The sequence below is a fragment of the Alexandromys fortis genome, unplaced genomic scaffold, assembly GCF_014885135.2.
Source record: "Alexandromys fortis isolate MF-2015 unplaced genomic scaffold, M_Fortis_MF-2015_v1.1 scaffold_139, whole genome shotgun sequence".
In the NCBI taxonomy this organism is placed as follows: domain Eukaryota; kingdom Metazoa; phylum Chordata; class Mammalia; order Rodentia; family Cricetidae; genus Alexandromys; species Alexandromys fortis.
In genome coordinates, this window is record NW_026068020.1 from 2,569,131 (window position 1) to 2,585,702 (window position 16,572).

Consider the following 16,572-nt stretch of genomic DNA (forward strand, 5'->3'; position numbering starts at 1 on the left):
GATGGCTGCTTGGTGTTAATAAAGCATGAACGTAGATCAGTGAACGAAGACGGTGGCCTGGGAGCTGACAGATGTAGATGGGACAAGTAATTCCTGATAAATGCATTTTTAAAAGGGAGCCAGAACATAAAAATATAGTTACGGTAACTACATTGTTAGAGCCGACTGGTAACAGAAACAGAGAATTTAATGTCCTGGGAGAGATGCCACAGAAGCATAAATATTTTAAAATAAAATTGGGCAAACCCACCGCCAAAATGATGACGTCTATTTAGTATTAAGACTCTAAGGAAGGAGCGAACCCAGCTGAGTATGACAGTTGGCCGTGATTACAAATTGTTTTGCTCTGCGGTTTATTTCATTTGACACATCATTCCTACTTGCTGTGCTGAAGAAAGCGATACTGAAGTGGATTAAAGAGCTCAACATCTCTGTTCCAGGCCACCCTCAGGCCTTCCCTGTCCCCAGGCCCTGAAAACTCAAGCACAGGGCATCTCCTGTTGCCCCCTTTGCTCTTAAGCAAAAGCAAGGAGTGCTGATGGCCCCCATTGCTGGGTCTTTCCCAATAGGATCCTCATCATTGTTTCAGGAGCTGATGGGTGTTTGATGCAGTTCCAGCATCTTGAAAACACTCAGTGGGAGGAAGAACGTGGTGAGCATGAGGCACAGCTCTGTTCCCTCTGCTTAAAATCATGAGAACTTAGCTTCTGGAGCGTGGTTCTTGCACGGAACGCTTGATGTTGAGGAACAGGCTGTTGTTAGCTGAGATGCCCCCTCTACGCCCCCCCCCCCGGCTGTAACCTAAAGTGGCTGAGGTGGGCTGAGTAGGTCTGGGTAGGGCAGGGCAGGGCAGGAAAGGCTGGCTGCTGTCTCCCCACAGGAGTCCAGGGTAGCCTCTCTGCCTTGGAGCTGAGAGGTACAGGCATGTGCTCTTTAATGCCCCAGAAAGAGAAGCCAACAGTACTGACTGTCCAAGTCTCTCAGAAACCAGGTAAATGTTTCACAAATATGGTATAAAATCCCCTGTGTGAAGACTGGCCCTGACAGGCCTGCTGGCCACAGCTGGAATTGGAGACAGTCTGTCTAGCGGTTCTTGGGCTCCATGGTGCCTGGCCAGGGGTTCTTGTCAGAGACTGAGGCAGGCTCCGGATGACACCGCCACATCTGAGAGAGCCAAGACAAGAGGATAAAAGCCAGGTCCCGAGGCCACAGCCACAATGGAGGAGGAGTGGGGCTGGAGAAGTTGGGATCAAAGCACTGAGAGTCAAGCCCTGTGGTTGATCCTAGAAGAAGAAAAGGAAATGTCCAAGGCTACCATCTAGAACTTTCCCTGCCCCAGTGGAGCTCCAGGGCACACAGTTTACAAAGCTAGAGTCTGGTGGCCTTGAGCAGGGATGAGCACCCCAGGCTCCCCCTTGGCTGGCTAGCTTGCTCTCTGGGCTTTTGTTTCTCAACATTTTAGAGGTGATTTATCATTTAGTGATGGAGAGGTGGCATTCATTCTGTTAAAAATATTAAATAATCTCTAAAATTTAGTGTTTTCTCAATATATTTCAGTAAATGCATTAAGGAAACACATTAAGAAAACTAAAAGTTTTCTTTTGGGAAGTTAATATTTGTCTTGATACAAATAAAATACTATGTGCTGGGGAGGTCATTCATTCAGTAAATTATTTACCCCTCGTAAACTCAGGAACCTGAATTTGACCCCCAGAATCCATGTAACAGACAAGTTAATGGGAAAGGTAGAGACAAGAGGTTCCTGGGACTCGCTGCCTGGCCAGCCTGCTTGGTGAGTTCCAGGCCAGTGGAGAGCCTGTAAGAGGTTGTCCTCCAGCCTCCACATGCGTGCGTACACACATGTACACATATGAGCATGCACATGTAATAAATAAATACCCCTCAAAGTTGAAATGCTTGCTTTAGAAAATATCAGCCCTAATAAAATAGGCCAGTGTTTGCTTGTGGTGTCGACAAACAGTTCGTGACTTCTGAAGACTTGCTTTGCCAAGACAGCAACCATTTTCTAGCTTTCCGTTCCTTGTTAGCTGCCTTCGCTCCCTCACCTCCCCCCTTCTCCCTCCCATCATCCTACCCTCTCCACCCCTTCTCCCCTGTGTTGTTCTGTAGACAAGGGTGAACCCGTAGGTCCCATGCAAGTGGCTCTGGCTATTTCCCATAAAGCTCTCTGCAGAGGTTGTTCCACCCGGTGGTTCTGATGCCCACTTGAAGAGCCTTCTCTGACCACGCCTGTTGCGGCAATTTGAGCGTGAATGGAAATGGGTGAGGGGGTGGGGAGGAGGCAGAATTCTGGAACAGCTTTTCAGCATGCTACCCGCTGCATGTCAGCAAGACAGTGCAAGTTTAAAGATAATCAAAGCTTTAGAATCATAGTTGAGGGAAAGCTCAACTATGTAATTTTAATAATTGTGCATAATCTCAGCATATTGAACATCTCGGAACTGTGCAGAAAATTCTGCCTCAAAGTTCATTTTAAACTGAAAAGATCCTTGCCTTTATTAAACTATTTTCTAGACTGCAGAGAGAGACCCCCAAACTATTTGATGTTCCCCCTTCTTCATTCCACGGATTTGTGCCTCTACCAGATCTTGGGTTGTAAAGTGAGAGAAAAGTTACTATCTTTGGTCAGTTTATGCCATGTAGTATAGTTAGGTAGAATCTGTCCAGCACTATGAATTTGAGCAGATTTAAAATGAGGGAAGAAACCAGAAGGTGGCCAGGTGCACCAGAGCTAGACATGCAGACAAAGGTCCCAGAGACAGGGTGAGGAAGGCTGGGTGCAGCATCTCAGGGGGCCAGGGTCATTGGAGAAACCACATAACTTAAGTCACAAACCAGGACAGCTTAAGGCCTCTTAAGAATAAAAGGGGCCCTGATATCAATTGTCCCAGGAGAGCTGGACCAAAGCTTATTCTAATGATATGGACAAAAGTTCTGTTTTGAAAGAATTGGTGACCTTTGAGCAAAGAAATGGCACACTATGGCTCATGTTTTAAAGGGGTCACTCCCCTGCTCCCCACCCCAGGTGGTCACAGAACAGTAAGAAGAGACCAGCTCATGGTGTAAGCAAGTGCTCGGTGGCGGTGTCCTGGGCCCAATGCGGTGATGTATACCAGTCACCCTGACACATGCTCGGAAGGTGGAATGGAAAGAAGACAGCCGAGAACGGCTCCAGGTTGTATTCCGTGGAGCACATCGGAGCTCTACAGCAGGCGGAGGAAGAGTGTGAGGGTCAGAGTGCCAAGGAGGCTTGGGCTGCAGTCACTTAATCACGGAACTTCTGTGCTTCCGGGTGTTGGGTGGGCCACTGGATCTAGGTCAGCGCCAGGGAGAGGTGAGAGCCAGGGAGAGGTGAGAACTGGAGATGCCATTGGAGCTAAGCATATGGGTGGTGAGTCAAGCTGTGGACTGGGTGGGACCACAGGCTGTGAGGGTGGACAAACAGAGAACTGGAGCCCTGAGACTGAGCCCTGAGCTCAAGGAAAGGGGTGGATGCAGAACCCTGGAAACTGAAGCAAAATGGGATCATGTGACTTCATGAGGGAGTGTAAGTTATGAGGCTGGAGAGATGTCTCAGCCATTAAGTTTAAGAGCCTCTTCCAAAGGACCTGAGTTCAATTCCCAGCTCCCACCTCAGCAGCTCACAACCTCCTGCACTTCCAGCTCCCGGAGATCTAACACATCTGGCTTCTGAGGTACTCACACATACAGCATATGCTCACACAGATACACATACACACATAGGTAAGGGTGGGAAAGGACCCAGCAGAGAGGATTGGGTTGCAGGGGACAGTTTGAGAAAGGAGAGCCCACAGAGCATCCCCACCAAGAAGGGAACAGGAACTGTGCCCATCCTGTATGTGACCAGTTGTCTCTGTGGAAGAAAGAAGGTACTCACCAAGAGAGGAAGAAACCTGGAGGGCGGTACAGAACACTGGACACCGAGGCAAGAGAACCTTTATAGAACTAGGACTCTGCCTTCCAACTGGCTAGCTTTATGTCAACTTGACACAGGCCAATCTGGGAAAAGGGAACTTCAATTTGGAAAATATTCCACCAGATTGGCCTGCGGGCAAAACTGTGTTTTCTAGATTGATGATTATTGTGGGAGGGCCCAGATCACTGTGAATGGTGCCATCCCTGGGCTGGTGGCCCTGGATGCTAATAGAAAGCAGGGTGAGCAAGCCAGTAAACAGCACCCTGTTGTATGAGAGCTACTCGATCGTTCCTGGCTGTTCAGCCCCAAAATAATCACACAGAAACTATATTGTTTACAATACTCTTTGACCAATAGTTTAAGCATATTGCTAGCTAGATCTTACATCTAGAATTAACCCATTTACATTATTTTATATTTTACCGTGAAGCTCATGGCCTACCAGCAAGGTTCCAGCTGGCAGCTTGTAACTTTCTCCTCTGGCAGCTACATGGTGTCTCCCTGACTCCACCTACTCTCTATAGATAGATAGATAGATAGATAGATAGATAGATAGATAGATAGATAGATGCATATATAGATAGATAAATACATAGATACATAGATATATATTTCAGCCTGGCTTTACTCTATTAAGCCACTGGCCTAAAGCAGCTTCTTTTTTAACCAATAAAAGCAACACATATACAGAAGGACTTCCCACACCAGAACCTCTCCATGGCACCTGCATCAGCTCTGCTTCCAGGTTCCTGCCCTGACTTATCTCAGTGATGGACCATGGTATGGAACTATAAGCTAAAGCAAACCCTTTCCTCCTCAAGCTGCATATGATCCTGGTGTTTAATCACAGCAATGAAAACCCTAAGACACAGCATCACGATCAAATGCCCTTTAGAAAGCAGCAAAACCATACCAGGCCATAAGTTGTGTACTAGGATGCTGGACCCCAGCTGCCATAATGACGTCCTAAGTCTGGGTGGCTGAGCAGCAGGATTGCATCGTCTGGGTTCTGGGCAGGAAGCCCGGAGTGTCAGCAGGTTGGTTCTTTCTGGGGACTGTGAGATGGAGCCTTGTCTTAACCAAGTGCAGCTGTAAGGAGCAAGGCCATATCCTGAGGTGCTGAGGTTAGGGTTTCAACATAAGCATTGGTGGGGTCAGGGTCACAATTCAGTACTCCACACCTGTAATAGCTATCTTAATGGGGTAGTCGTGCATGGACAGTTCTCCCAGCTGGGTTCAAGGGGTGAGAGCTAAGGAAAGTGAGCATGCCGAAGGAGGGGCTGCAGGGTTCATGGGACGTCAGATAGCGAGGGGAGGAGGGGAAGAGGGGAAGGGAGGAAGTATGGAAGACTAAGGGAGAAAACACCTCAAGAAGTGTGGCCCCTGAGGAGGCCAGAGACCAGACAACAAAGCCAAGCCCTTAAGGACAGAAATGTGTCTGAAGGAGGTGACAGAAAGGTGCTGGCCCATTGATGGATGGGGTACCTGGCTGTAGGAGCTTGTGGAGATGCAACTGGCCATCATTAAAAGGTCCCCACACCAGTGCTCTCATCTGAAGCAGTCAAGTATTCCAGGTACATGCCTATGGATGCTCATTCCATGGGTGAGATGACTGCGTGTATCCAGATGTCAGCTTCCACCACTCTCTGATGACTCTGACTTGCGTCAAGTCGACAGAGAACTAGCCAGTGCCATCTTCTACAAACAGAAGTTTCCCGGCGATAGTAGAGAAACGTGCTAATCTGTGGGTATAGTGATAACTCATTAGGAATTGATTTGGTTCTGTTTCCATTTAGCAGAAAAATAGTAGGAAGTTCTTCCCTGGGGCCTATGACCTGTCTAGCTGTAGGTTCTTGTCCTAAATGATGGCGCTAGGTATGAGTTTCCTCTTGTGAAGCTGGACATCCATCCAATCAGAATGTGGTCGGTCACCCCCATGACCCTTGTGCCACTGGTGTAGCCATGGGCCTGCCTTGCTAGGCCACTGGTTATTGTAGCTCAGCATGTTCAGAGCTGGATAAGGCTGGTGATTAATTTCTTCCTCTGACAATAGGTTTCTTATTCTTAAGTGAAGTAGAAATACATATTTTAACATTTTCTGAGTTTTAACATCTAATAGGGTAAATACCAATAGTGCAACCCATAGAAACAGAAACCCTTAGAGATCCTCAAAAATTGTTAAGTGTGAAAAAATTGTTAAGTGTGAAAAGAATACCTTGAAGCAGAAGTCTGAGAAGCTGTTAAACATGGCCACCTCCTCCAAGCTTTGGGCTCCCTGCTTCTGGGAAGGAAAGGCTCTAATTCAGCTGCTGAATTATATATGTGTATTATATTTTCTTACACATGGAATAAGTGTAACACTTATGCCAAAGTCAGCTTATCTTATAAATAATGACCACATCCCCCTTTGGTAATTCTCCACACTAAATTCTACAGTCTGCTTTCTCTGTGGAGAAATTATGTGGTTAGAGAAAGAAATACTTGTTGGACCCTATCAAACATGGGGCCCCAGACTTCCTAAAACCTAAAGGTTTCGGACACTTTCTGGACATGCCGTTTGTTCAACTCCACCCTTCTGTTTAGTTTCAAAGTCCTGTGTTTACCCTAAATTTTAAACAGGAAGAAATGATTTGTGCTTCTGGCTTTGTTGAAACTAAACCACAAAGCATCTTGATATTAAAAGGAGGGAGGGGAGACAGAGGAGGAAAAATAGAATCCGTCTAAGAGAGAGATGTCCACCTCAGACTAACATGTCCCCAGAGGCAGGAAACCTCAGGTTGCTTGTCCCATTCCTCTGCTACTCAGAGACTCTGCCAGCACCGGCACAGGGGTCCCCACCCCCACTTACTGATATTAACGCACACGGGTTGGCAAGTGGGCATTCCAAAGACACTTGTCCCGCTCTCTTTCATTGCATCCTTTCTCTCTGCAGGAATTTAACGGGTACATTCCCAGACTACCCCAACGAAGAAGAAGGAGGCTCAGCTATCATCTTCTCCAACAAGACACCAGAACAGGTAAGCAATGCGTGACAATAAAAAGTGGTTAAGCCATAGTCACGTTTCCTTAGACTTGGATGTGGATGGATTCACAGTATGTCTCCAGTATTTTCTAAGAAATACTTACATCACGCATCCCAGAGTGAATATCATCACACATATCCTTTCTGGTTTGTTTCATGATCAAGTCATTCTGTCTCCTGTCCAGTTTTGAAAAGACTGTGATGTCATGTCAAGCCAGTCTGAGTTCTGGTTTCTGGTATCTAGCAATCCCTCCTTCCCCATCCCCCATCATCAGAGCACGGACTCCGACCATTCACTCCCCCATCTTCTACACCTCAAGCTTCTCTCTCATGGTCTCCACATCTCAGGCTGCTTTCTCCTGTCTGCCCTAAGGCTGCTCTCCCTAGCCCTAAGGTGACTCCTCTCAGACCCATTTCCTTGGCAACTCTAACAAATGCAATTAGATTTTAAAACAGACAGTTATAAATACTTGAAGCATTATTTTATTATTTTTACATTTTGGGTTATTTTCCTAGAAAATGCAGTAATCTCAACATGAAATCATTGACAGATATACAGTTGTCTAGAATTGCAGGAGTAAAATTTGACTGGGGAGGTAAGAGAAGCCTTAGTGAGACAAAGAGATTGCTGGATCATTTCCCTGAAGACTCAATAAAATAAAAGTATATGTTGTCCATTAATCCCCATCCTTGATGCAATTTCAACCAAAACCAAAGTCATTTTCATATTGACAACCATATTTTCAAGTTTGCATGGAAGAACGCATGGACATCTCCAAAAAGAGTTAGTGAAAGAGTCTGTAACGGCGGTTATGCCACAGAATTAGGGAAAGAATAGAAGATGACGGCCACAGTAGCGACACGTTCACTCACCGAGAGAACGGTCTGTGCCAGCTGCTATGCAAAGACATGCAGGTTAACCCTGTGAAGATCAAGCAACCTGGGCAAACTCACAGTTAATAAACTGTGGTTCTGAAAGTCAAGTCACAGAGGCCAACTGCAGAATAATGTGTTCAGAAGCCAATTCAGACCCAAATGAGTACTCAGTCATCCTAACGGTCCCTTTGAAAGGAGGGAGAACGGAGCAGCAGGTAAGGAGACAGCCAGGCCCTCTGTGGCAGAGTTCATTACATCCTTAGCCTCCCCTGACTTGCAAAATAAATTTCTTTTACACTGAATATTTACATGTAAAAATATTAGACTGCAAATTGCCAGAAGAAATTGCTGGAATATTTAATAATCAGAAGGGTGGGGGATAACCTTGGAAGCATGTCGCCATAGGCAGAAATCATATAGAAAACAGACTGATATAACTGACTACACAAATCTCAAGCAGTTAAAAATGATACCGTCAGTGAAGTTAGAGTCATGAAAAACTAAGGAAAATGCTTGGCGGCATCTCTGATGAATAGTTCGTCCATATTTAAAGAGTCTTTACAAAATAATAAATCATCATCTCTGTAGAAAAGACACCAAAAATATGAACAGAACTTTTTTTTAAGAAAAAAGTTTTAATTACTGGCAAAGACCTTTCAATATCAAACAGTTTTACTGTGTCTCTTTATCCACACAACTAATAAAAATTTTAAGTTAGAAACCCAGCTCGGTGTGCCTGTAGGAAAATGTCACTCTCAAGCACTATGGCTGGGCATTTCTTAAGGGGCATGGACCACATGGACATCCAGAATTTCAATATGGATGCTCTCTGCCCGAGGGACACCAATTTGAAGAATTTATGCTATAGAAAATAACTAGGCAGGTTGACAAAAGTTTGAAACGGCAGCCTTTTTCAAACAGGGCAAATAGTGAGGACCTTAGGCTGGTTATGAGTACCCTCTGCCACAACTCAGCTCTTCCATGATAGCAAGAAGGCAGCCATGATGGTATATAAGTAATGGGGCTGTGCAGATCTTCCCTGAGTAGCATACCTCATTACCCCTGCCATGCGTGAGTGTAAGAGTTGGTCACAGTTGATCATGTCTGCCTTTGTGTATAGTATGGATGAAGAACACCCGGAGGCAGGCGTTGAAATAGTCTCTGTACCCCAGGATAGCCTCACATTCATTATGTATCGAGGATAACCTTGAACTTCAGATCCTCCTGACTCCAGTCAGGGGTTACTGGTATGCACCACTACATGCATATGTGGTATTAAAGATAGAACCCAAGGCAGCTTCATGTGTGCTGGGCAAGCACCCTTACAGCAAGCGGGGTGACATCCCCAGCTGTTCTTGTTTGGTTGGTTTTGGTGTTTTGTTTTGTTTTCAAGATTTATATTATTTTACACATATGAATGTCTTGCCTGCATATATACATATGCATACACATATGTATGTATGTGCATCTCATGTGTGCCTGTAGAGGTCAGAGAAGAGGGCATTGGATCCCCTAGAGCTGGAGTTACTGATGTTTGTGAGCCACCACGTGAGTGCTGGGAACTGAACCCAGGTCCCCTACAAAACCAATCAGTGCTTTTAACTGCTGCAGCATCTCTCCCGTCCCCCCAACCCTCCAGTGTTCTTAGGAGGATCTAAGTACCTGGAGCACCATGCAGTGGAGTACCCACTCTTAAGGTCAGGGTTGGATACTTCACACCAGCCCCTAAGGCATGCTACCCATTGTGTGCCCTGTTGCATATGGGGTCAGGTGTAGGGTTCCTCTTCAACCTGGCGTGTTTTGGCTGAACATGTTCTGAAGCCAGCATCATTCTCCTTCCTCCATACCACACTCTGGCCCTCCCCAGAACACTGTAAGCATGCAGTACCAGCACTGTTACCAGGCAGTTTAGCAGGCCTTGCCCTAAGGGACCATCACTTTAACTGTGTTGTTTCTTTTCTTTCTTTCTTCCTCGTGTGTGTGTGTGTGTGTGTGTGTGTGTGTGTGTGTGTGTGTGTATGTCTTGCCCTGCCGCCAAGTCTTCAGGAACAAGCAGGGTCTTGAAAGTCAGATCAGGGCAAGCAGCCAAACATGCTTCACTGTAGTTTAGAGAGCAGTGATTATGGGATTAAGAATGTTGGTGGAATGTCTCAGTTGTCCACAAGAAACATGAAAAGGAGGAGCTGACTCTAGTCAAGCTAAAAACAAACCTGCGGGCGCCTGGTTAATGCATTCCGGTAAAGCAAAGGGGACCACAGGGCAGCTTGACATTAAATGACAGCTGATGGAAAGCGAGAAAAGACCAGCAATTATAGACTGCATTCCACCCAAGGCTGCATCCACGGCCTGAGCCTGCCAGTCTGGAGATGGAGATCAGGCTGGAGCTTCCTGCCTGGACCATGCGTGATCAGATGAGAGAGCATGCATCAAGGCCTGAGTTCAATTCCCAGCACTGTGGGGGAGGGTGGAATACTGGCTCACTAAAACTAGCAGCATGCTAAAGAGGTAAACCAGCACGATAAAGTGGCAATCATTTCATAATGCCACAGTTTAAGATATATGTGAACGCACTGCATCATGGGAAGTAGACTGAAGAAAAGAGCCTGGACTTATACAATGGATGTGGAAGGGCCATTTCCAAACCTAGCATCTCTCTCTCTGATACTAAAAAATAAAAACTTCTTTTAAGTACTTGGTCAGTGGGGTTCCAGTGATACCCTCAAACATCACAAGCCATTTCTATTGCTCTTCGTTACCCTCCAGAAGTTGATGGTGAGACCCTATTGCTGCAGATACTACACACTTGAGTCACAGGACACAGAGAAATCAATCTCGCAAGGACTTGGAAGTTTCATCCTTGCTGGCTAGATGTCATAGTGCCAGAAGGTTCTATTTACACTATTGAGAGAGAAAGTATTCAACCATCTTACCCATGGACTGACAGACCTTGCAAGATAGGCCCGCTGGTGCAATAGTGGCATGGACGTTCTAGACATAATCAAATACTTTCTGATTAGAGCTAAATCCTTCCATGAGACATAATTACCCTAAACCCATGGCTGGATGGGTCATAGGCCATAGGAAGAACCTACTACTATTATTTTGCTAGAGGGACAGAGTAATGAACTGTCCAGGATCATTGCAGAAGAGGAAGTGGAAAGATCGTAAGAGCCAGAGGAAGAGGATGTCCACAGAGAAACTTTATTTGATGGACATGACAGCAAACCAGAGCAGCTAGGAGTGCATGCACAAGACCTGAACAAGATCAAACCAGTCAAAACAAGATCAAACCAATCAAAAATCCTGGCTTGGACAGGGAGGGGCTTATAAGATTACCTTCATAGCTAAGGAGCTACTGGAACTTGGTGGATGCTGGGGAAGGGAAATTCATTTTCTTCAGTGATGTGACCCATGAGAAGACTACCCATGCTGCAGGAGATGGTCCTGCACCCACCAATGCACATACAGGAAGCGCTAAGGGGACTCAGTGTCTGTCTGTCTGTCTGTCTGTCTGTCTGTCTGTTTTAAATAGCAAGTACATGAGGCTGGGAGGAAATAGTGGATAGGAAAGGACTTGGAGGAGTTAAGAATGAGGGTGGATTTTATCTAAACACATTATATGCATGCATGAACCTCTCAATAAAAAACTGAAGTCAATGAACTTGAAATATATCCACCCTTCTTTAACGTAACAACGAATTTCTATCTTGTTTTGAAACCCAATGTCATGCCTAATTAAATTCATGAGAAACAGTTCCACTAATGGCAGAAACACACAGGAATGGCTGTTACACCACCATTATCAAACATTGTTCTATATGAACTGTCATGCACGCTCAGACAAGACAAAGGGCAAGACACAGAAATTGAAGCGGGCAAGGGATTGTGTACTGCAGATGTATCCTATCAACAGAAACAAAGAGGATCAACTGAAGAACTGAATAGCATGAAGGCTGAAACAATAGTCTTACACTATTAGTGAGCAGAGCAGTGGGTCTCTGTGTGCAAACACTGGTGGAGAGAAAGCATCACGGAAACCACTTGCAGCACCAACGCCACCATAAAGATGCAATGTCTATGGTAAACACGATAATGATGGTGTGCTCTGAGAGTTACAGGCAAGACAACAGGGGGGGGGGGCTGTCCTTTGGTTGGGATGATGAGCACCGCAAATCCCCATCTCTGCTGAATATTGTTCTATAGATATAATTGATCCAAAAAATCCCCACAGTATTATTATTTGTTGGGGCCTTGGGAGAGAGAGGGGAATTAGGGTGACTGCTCTAAGCTTTGGGCAGAAAACAAATAGTCAGGGACACTTAGTCAAACCTTGTTGGGGGAGGCAGCTTGTTCATTTCCCAGCTGCCCAGAATCCCAAAATAATCACACAGAAATCTGTATTAATTGCAATATTTTTTGGCCAATAGCTTAAGTGTATTTCTGGCTAACTCTTATCTCTTAAATTTCTATTAATCTGTGTAGTGCCATGTGGCTGTGGCTTACCAGCAAGGTTCTGGGGTATCTGTCTCCTGTGGGCGGCTACTTGCTCCTCCCTCACTCCACCTACTCTCTTTCTACATGTCTGTTTGGATTTCCCACCTGGCTTTACTCTGTTAAGCCACTGGCCGAAAGCAGCTTTATTCATTAACCAACAAAACAATACAAATACAGAAGGACTTCACACACCAAAACCTCATGCAAAAGTGACCTGTGGGGAAAGAAACCAACTCTTCCAGGTATTAAAACATTCTTTGTTAGGAGCCGGTTGAAGTGGGCAAATGCTGAAAAGCTTTAACTTCCATATGCACACACATGTGTACACACACATGCACACATACACATGCACACACACACACACATACACACAGAGAATAATCATCTGGGTAGAAAACAGAGCAGGAAAAGTCCTCAGGTTGAATGACTTGGGTTTAAAGTGTGACAGAAATGACATGTCCTGCTGCCGTTGACGGGCTGGGGAAAGCATGGCCTCTAGCGTTCAAGCAACCCCCTGAAAAGTGTGTAGCTGTGGAGAGAGGTGTCTGACCTCCAACCATCCCTCCTCCGAGAGTGGACAGACAGCTCCTCCTGACAAATCCTCCTCAAGCCAGGTGGCTGCTTCCAGCAGGGTTGGAGCCCAGCAGGATGGGGAAGCCGTCCTCCTCCTGATCATGGTGGGTGAGGTGCTATGATCGTTTTTGGTCTTTTCTGTAGGTTATTGAGGATATTTTAGCCAGTCAAGAGGAAGAAGAAAAACTCAAAAAGAAAAAGAAAAAAGACGAGAAGGAGAGTAAGCCCAAAAAAGCCAGAAAAGAGAAGGAGCGGAGAGGCAGCACGAAAGAGAGGGCCCCAAAGGTAAAGAGCGTGGAAGTCCTGAAGTTTGCCTCTGTCTTCCTTCTGCTGGGCTCTCGGGCAGGGGAACCTCGGGCTGCTCAGGCTGCCTTCAGAGCATCAGAGTTCGTTGCATTCTAGGTTGGTCAGCATCCATCACAATCTTTCCTACATTTTATAAACATCTACCAGGATAACTGTCAGTGCGGACAACTCAGTCAGTTTATGCAATTTACATAAGTATTCCCCAAAATAAACCATCACACTTGTCTTTCTTCAAGGCAAGCTGCTTGGCAAACCAAGGAGTCACGGTGAAGTGTAAATAATCCTGTCTTTGTTAGTTCATGCATGCTCATTTGAATTCATCAGAAACACTCACTGCGGGTGTGCCTCAACAGTGTACCTGTAGAAATCGCCAATAAAGTGTAAGCAGCTAGCATTTACCCCAGGGGACAGTTGGGTAAAAAGATATTAGCCTTGCCTTATTTGTTTTAATTACATACTGTCCTAGTTTTATTTATCTTATGATAAAATGCCCTGGGGGAGGGGGAAAGCGACTTAGGTGACAAAGAGCTTATTGCACCTCACGGCTCCAGTTACAGTTCATCATAGCAGGGAAGACATGGCGGAATGGCAGGAGCTAAAAGTAGACGGTCACATCTGTCAAGAGTGGAGAGAAATGAATGCGTGCATGTTGCATGCCTGCCAGTTCTCAGCTACATTTTTCCACTCAGACATAGTCACCTCTGTCTAAAGAATGGAGCCCACACAGTGGGCTGGTCCTTCCAAACCTTGGAGAGGCTTCCTCTTAGAAATGACTGCTTACCTTTTAACTACCTGCTATTAGTAAAAAGTACGCTCTTTCCAAAACATCCCACAAGCACAAAGCCGAACACTCCTCAGGACCACGAGACAGTCTCCAATAATCATCACTGAGACGAAAAAGCCACACGGGTGGAGAACAATGACCTGAGTGAGTGCTGGACTCTAGCTGAGGTCAGCAGTGATGTGGTGTCTGGACTTTGCATCCCATGGCTCAGTGGGATGAGGAAAGGGTGGAGTCACTATCTTTGGGTCTCTGGGATTGCACATAAGAGCATCATCATGGAAGAGCAGCAGGAAGACGGGAAGAGATGGGGCAGGAAAGGAGCAGAAGTCTGCAGGAAACAGTATTTGCCAGACAAGACAGGACTGTTATACACATGAACTCACAGTGACTGTGACTACACAGATAAAGCCTGCAAGGGGCCAAGCCAGCCAAAATCCCAGCCTGGACTAGGAGGGGCTTGTGAAGTCCCCGCCCAGACCCCCAGCTAAGGAACTGTTAGCACTTGATGGCTTCAGGGGCAGAGAGATTCTGTTGTCTTCAAGGATGTGGTCCATGCACATTCAGGAAGACCCAGCCGATTTGAAAAAAGAAGACATGAAGAGGGATAAATTTGTGCAAATTGCATTATATACATGTATGAAATTATCAAATGACAGAAAAGTTCAAATAAAAAAGAATAATATTAACTAAAACACCTATAAGTCACTTGATCCCTCCATCAGAAGCTCAGCGAAATAATGAAATGGTGAAAACAGGAGCATTCCTCCTCCTTTCCTGGATCCATCTAGAAACACTGCCGCAAGCTTTTAGATAAGAAAGAAGACAGATCTTGCAGACAATTTCAACTTTATTTCAGGCTAACGGAAGGGAAAACGGAAAAACAAAATAACACATTCATATCTGAACTTCTAAATTTCATTTTTTCATGTAAGAATTTAGAAAGATATTTATGTTAGTATCGTAGCCTGGCATGGCAGCATACACCTGTACTCCCAGCATGGATGATGGAGGCCAGCCCTGGCACTTGGCAAATTCCAGAGCCATGAGGGAGCCTGTCTTTAAAAGCACGATGGCACTCCCGAGAAAGAACATTTGAGGTTGACCTGTAGACTCCACACATGTACTTCATACTTGCTCCAAATATGGACACACAAGTGCACACACAAACATAGAAAATAGATTTTTCACCCATAGTTAAGAAAATTAATATCTTCCTAAGCTTCACACCTTTTGTAGATGTGAACCCAGACTGCGCTGTGCACTCGGAGCCCAAAAGAATGAAAATTTGTGAGACAAACATTGTGAGGAGAAACTTCAGGACCAGAACTAGGAAAAGAGCTTTTCAGATTAGTCATCAAGAGTGGAATCCGGGGGCTGGAGAGATGGCTCAGTGGTTAAGCACTTGCTGCTCTTCCAGAGGACCTGAGTTCAATTCCCAGCAACTGCATAGTGTCACAACCGTCTGTAACTCCAGTTCCAGGGGATCTGATGCCCTCTTTGGCCTCCATGGGCACCATGCACATACATGGTACACATACATATACATGCATACATACATACAGTAAAAGTAATTTTTTTAAGTAGAGCTGAGTACTGGGGAGATGGCTCGTATATAAGGCCCTTACCAATCAAATGCAAGGACCAAAGTTCAGATCCTCGAAACCCACATAATTGCCGGCTGGGCCTGACAAACCTCCTGTAGGTCCAGCTTCAGAAGACCCAGAGCCCACTGGCTAGTGAGATATCAGTGATTAATCCGAGATTATTCCTACGCCAGCCTCAGGCCTTCGCATGCACATGTACACACTTGCATCCCCCATACACACACAAACAGGCATATACACATGTGCATACTAACACATATACAAGAAAATGGGTGCCAGGAGGGGTGAGTCCTTTCTAAACGTCACAAGTTGGGGTTCCTCAAATGGAAAACCTCCTGCAGTGTGAACGACCCGACAAGAAGGACTTAAGAGTGAAATATGCAGCTGTACCTGCAAGAAAATGCGTACAAGCTATCCCACAAAGGATGATAGATAGCATGCGTAGTACATTCTCACAGTTGAATGGTTTTAAAAATATTTTTCAGTGGATTTTCGGTTTTTCATCAAAACTGTTGAGGATTTCAGACAAGGGGCTCCCGTTACTATACATCCATGAGGGGATTCCTCCCTAGGGGGATCTCTCAATGAGTGTATACCTCCATGATAGATACCTTCATGAGGGGAGTCCCTCGGGGAGGGAGTACCTCCGCAAAGAACCACTAAAGCCACAAGGACATTTTCCGCCAATGTGTGGTCACCTCTGCAAGCATGCTGTCAACAGCAAAGTAATCTCATTTGTCTGGCTGTGGTTTTCATGGCCCTCATACTGGCTTCAGGAATGAAAACAAGGGAAATAGGCCCACCTGACAAGTGTTCTCTCTTTGCAAAAGTCACCGAGTACGCCATTATGAATTGCTATCAGTGCGCTGCTGGGAAGACCTTTGGGCCCCCAAAGAGCACTGGCATTTCTAAGAGTCCTTGGGTGACGGTGTCACCCAGCCAGGACTGGCCACAG

General features: G+C 45.6%; 1 protein-coding gene across 3 annotated transcripts in view; it reads left to right on the top strand.

The window, feature by feature from the left end:
* Iqca1 (IQ motif containing with AAA domain 1) overlaps positions 1-16,572 on the top strand; it is a 119,404-nt gene that overhangs the window by 41,365 nt on the left and 61,467 nt on the right. For 2 of the 3 annotated variants that reach the window (XM_050163113.1, XM_050163115.1), the window contains 2 exons: positions 6,891-6,975; positions 13,068-13,208. In XM_050163113.1, coding sequence (XP_050019070.1) covers positions 6,891-6,975; positions 13,068-13,208 — 226 coding nt within the window. The remainder of the gene's footprint in view (positions 1-6,890; positions 6,976-13,067; positions 13,209-16,572) is intronic. The other variant, XM_050163114.1, reaches the window with a different exon arrangement.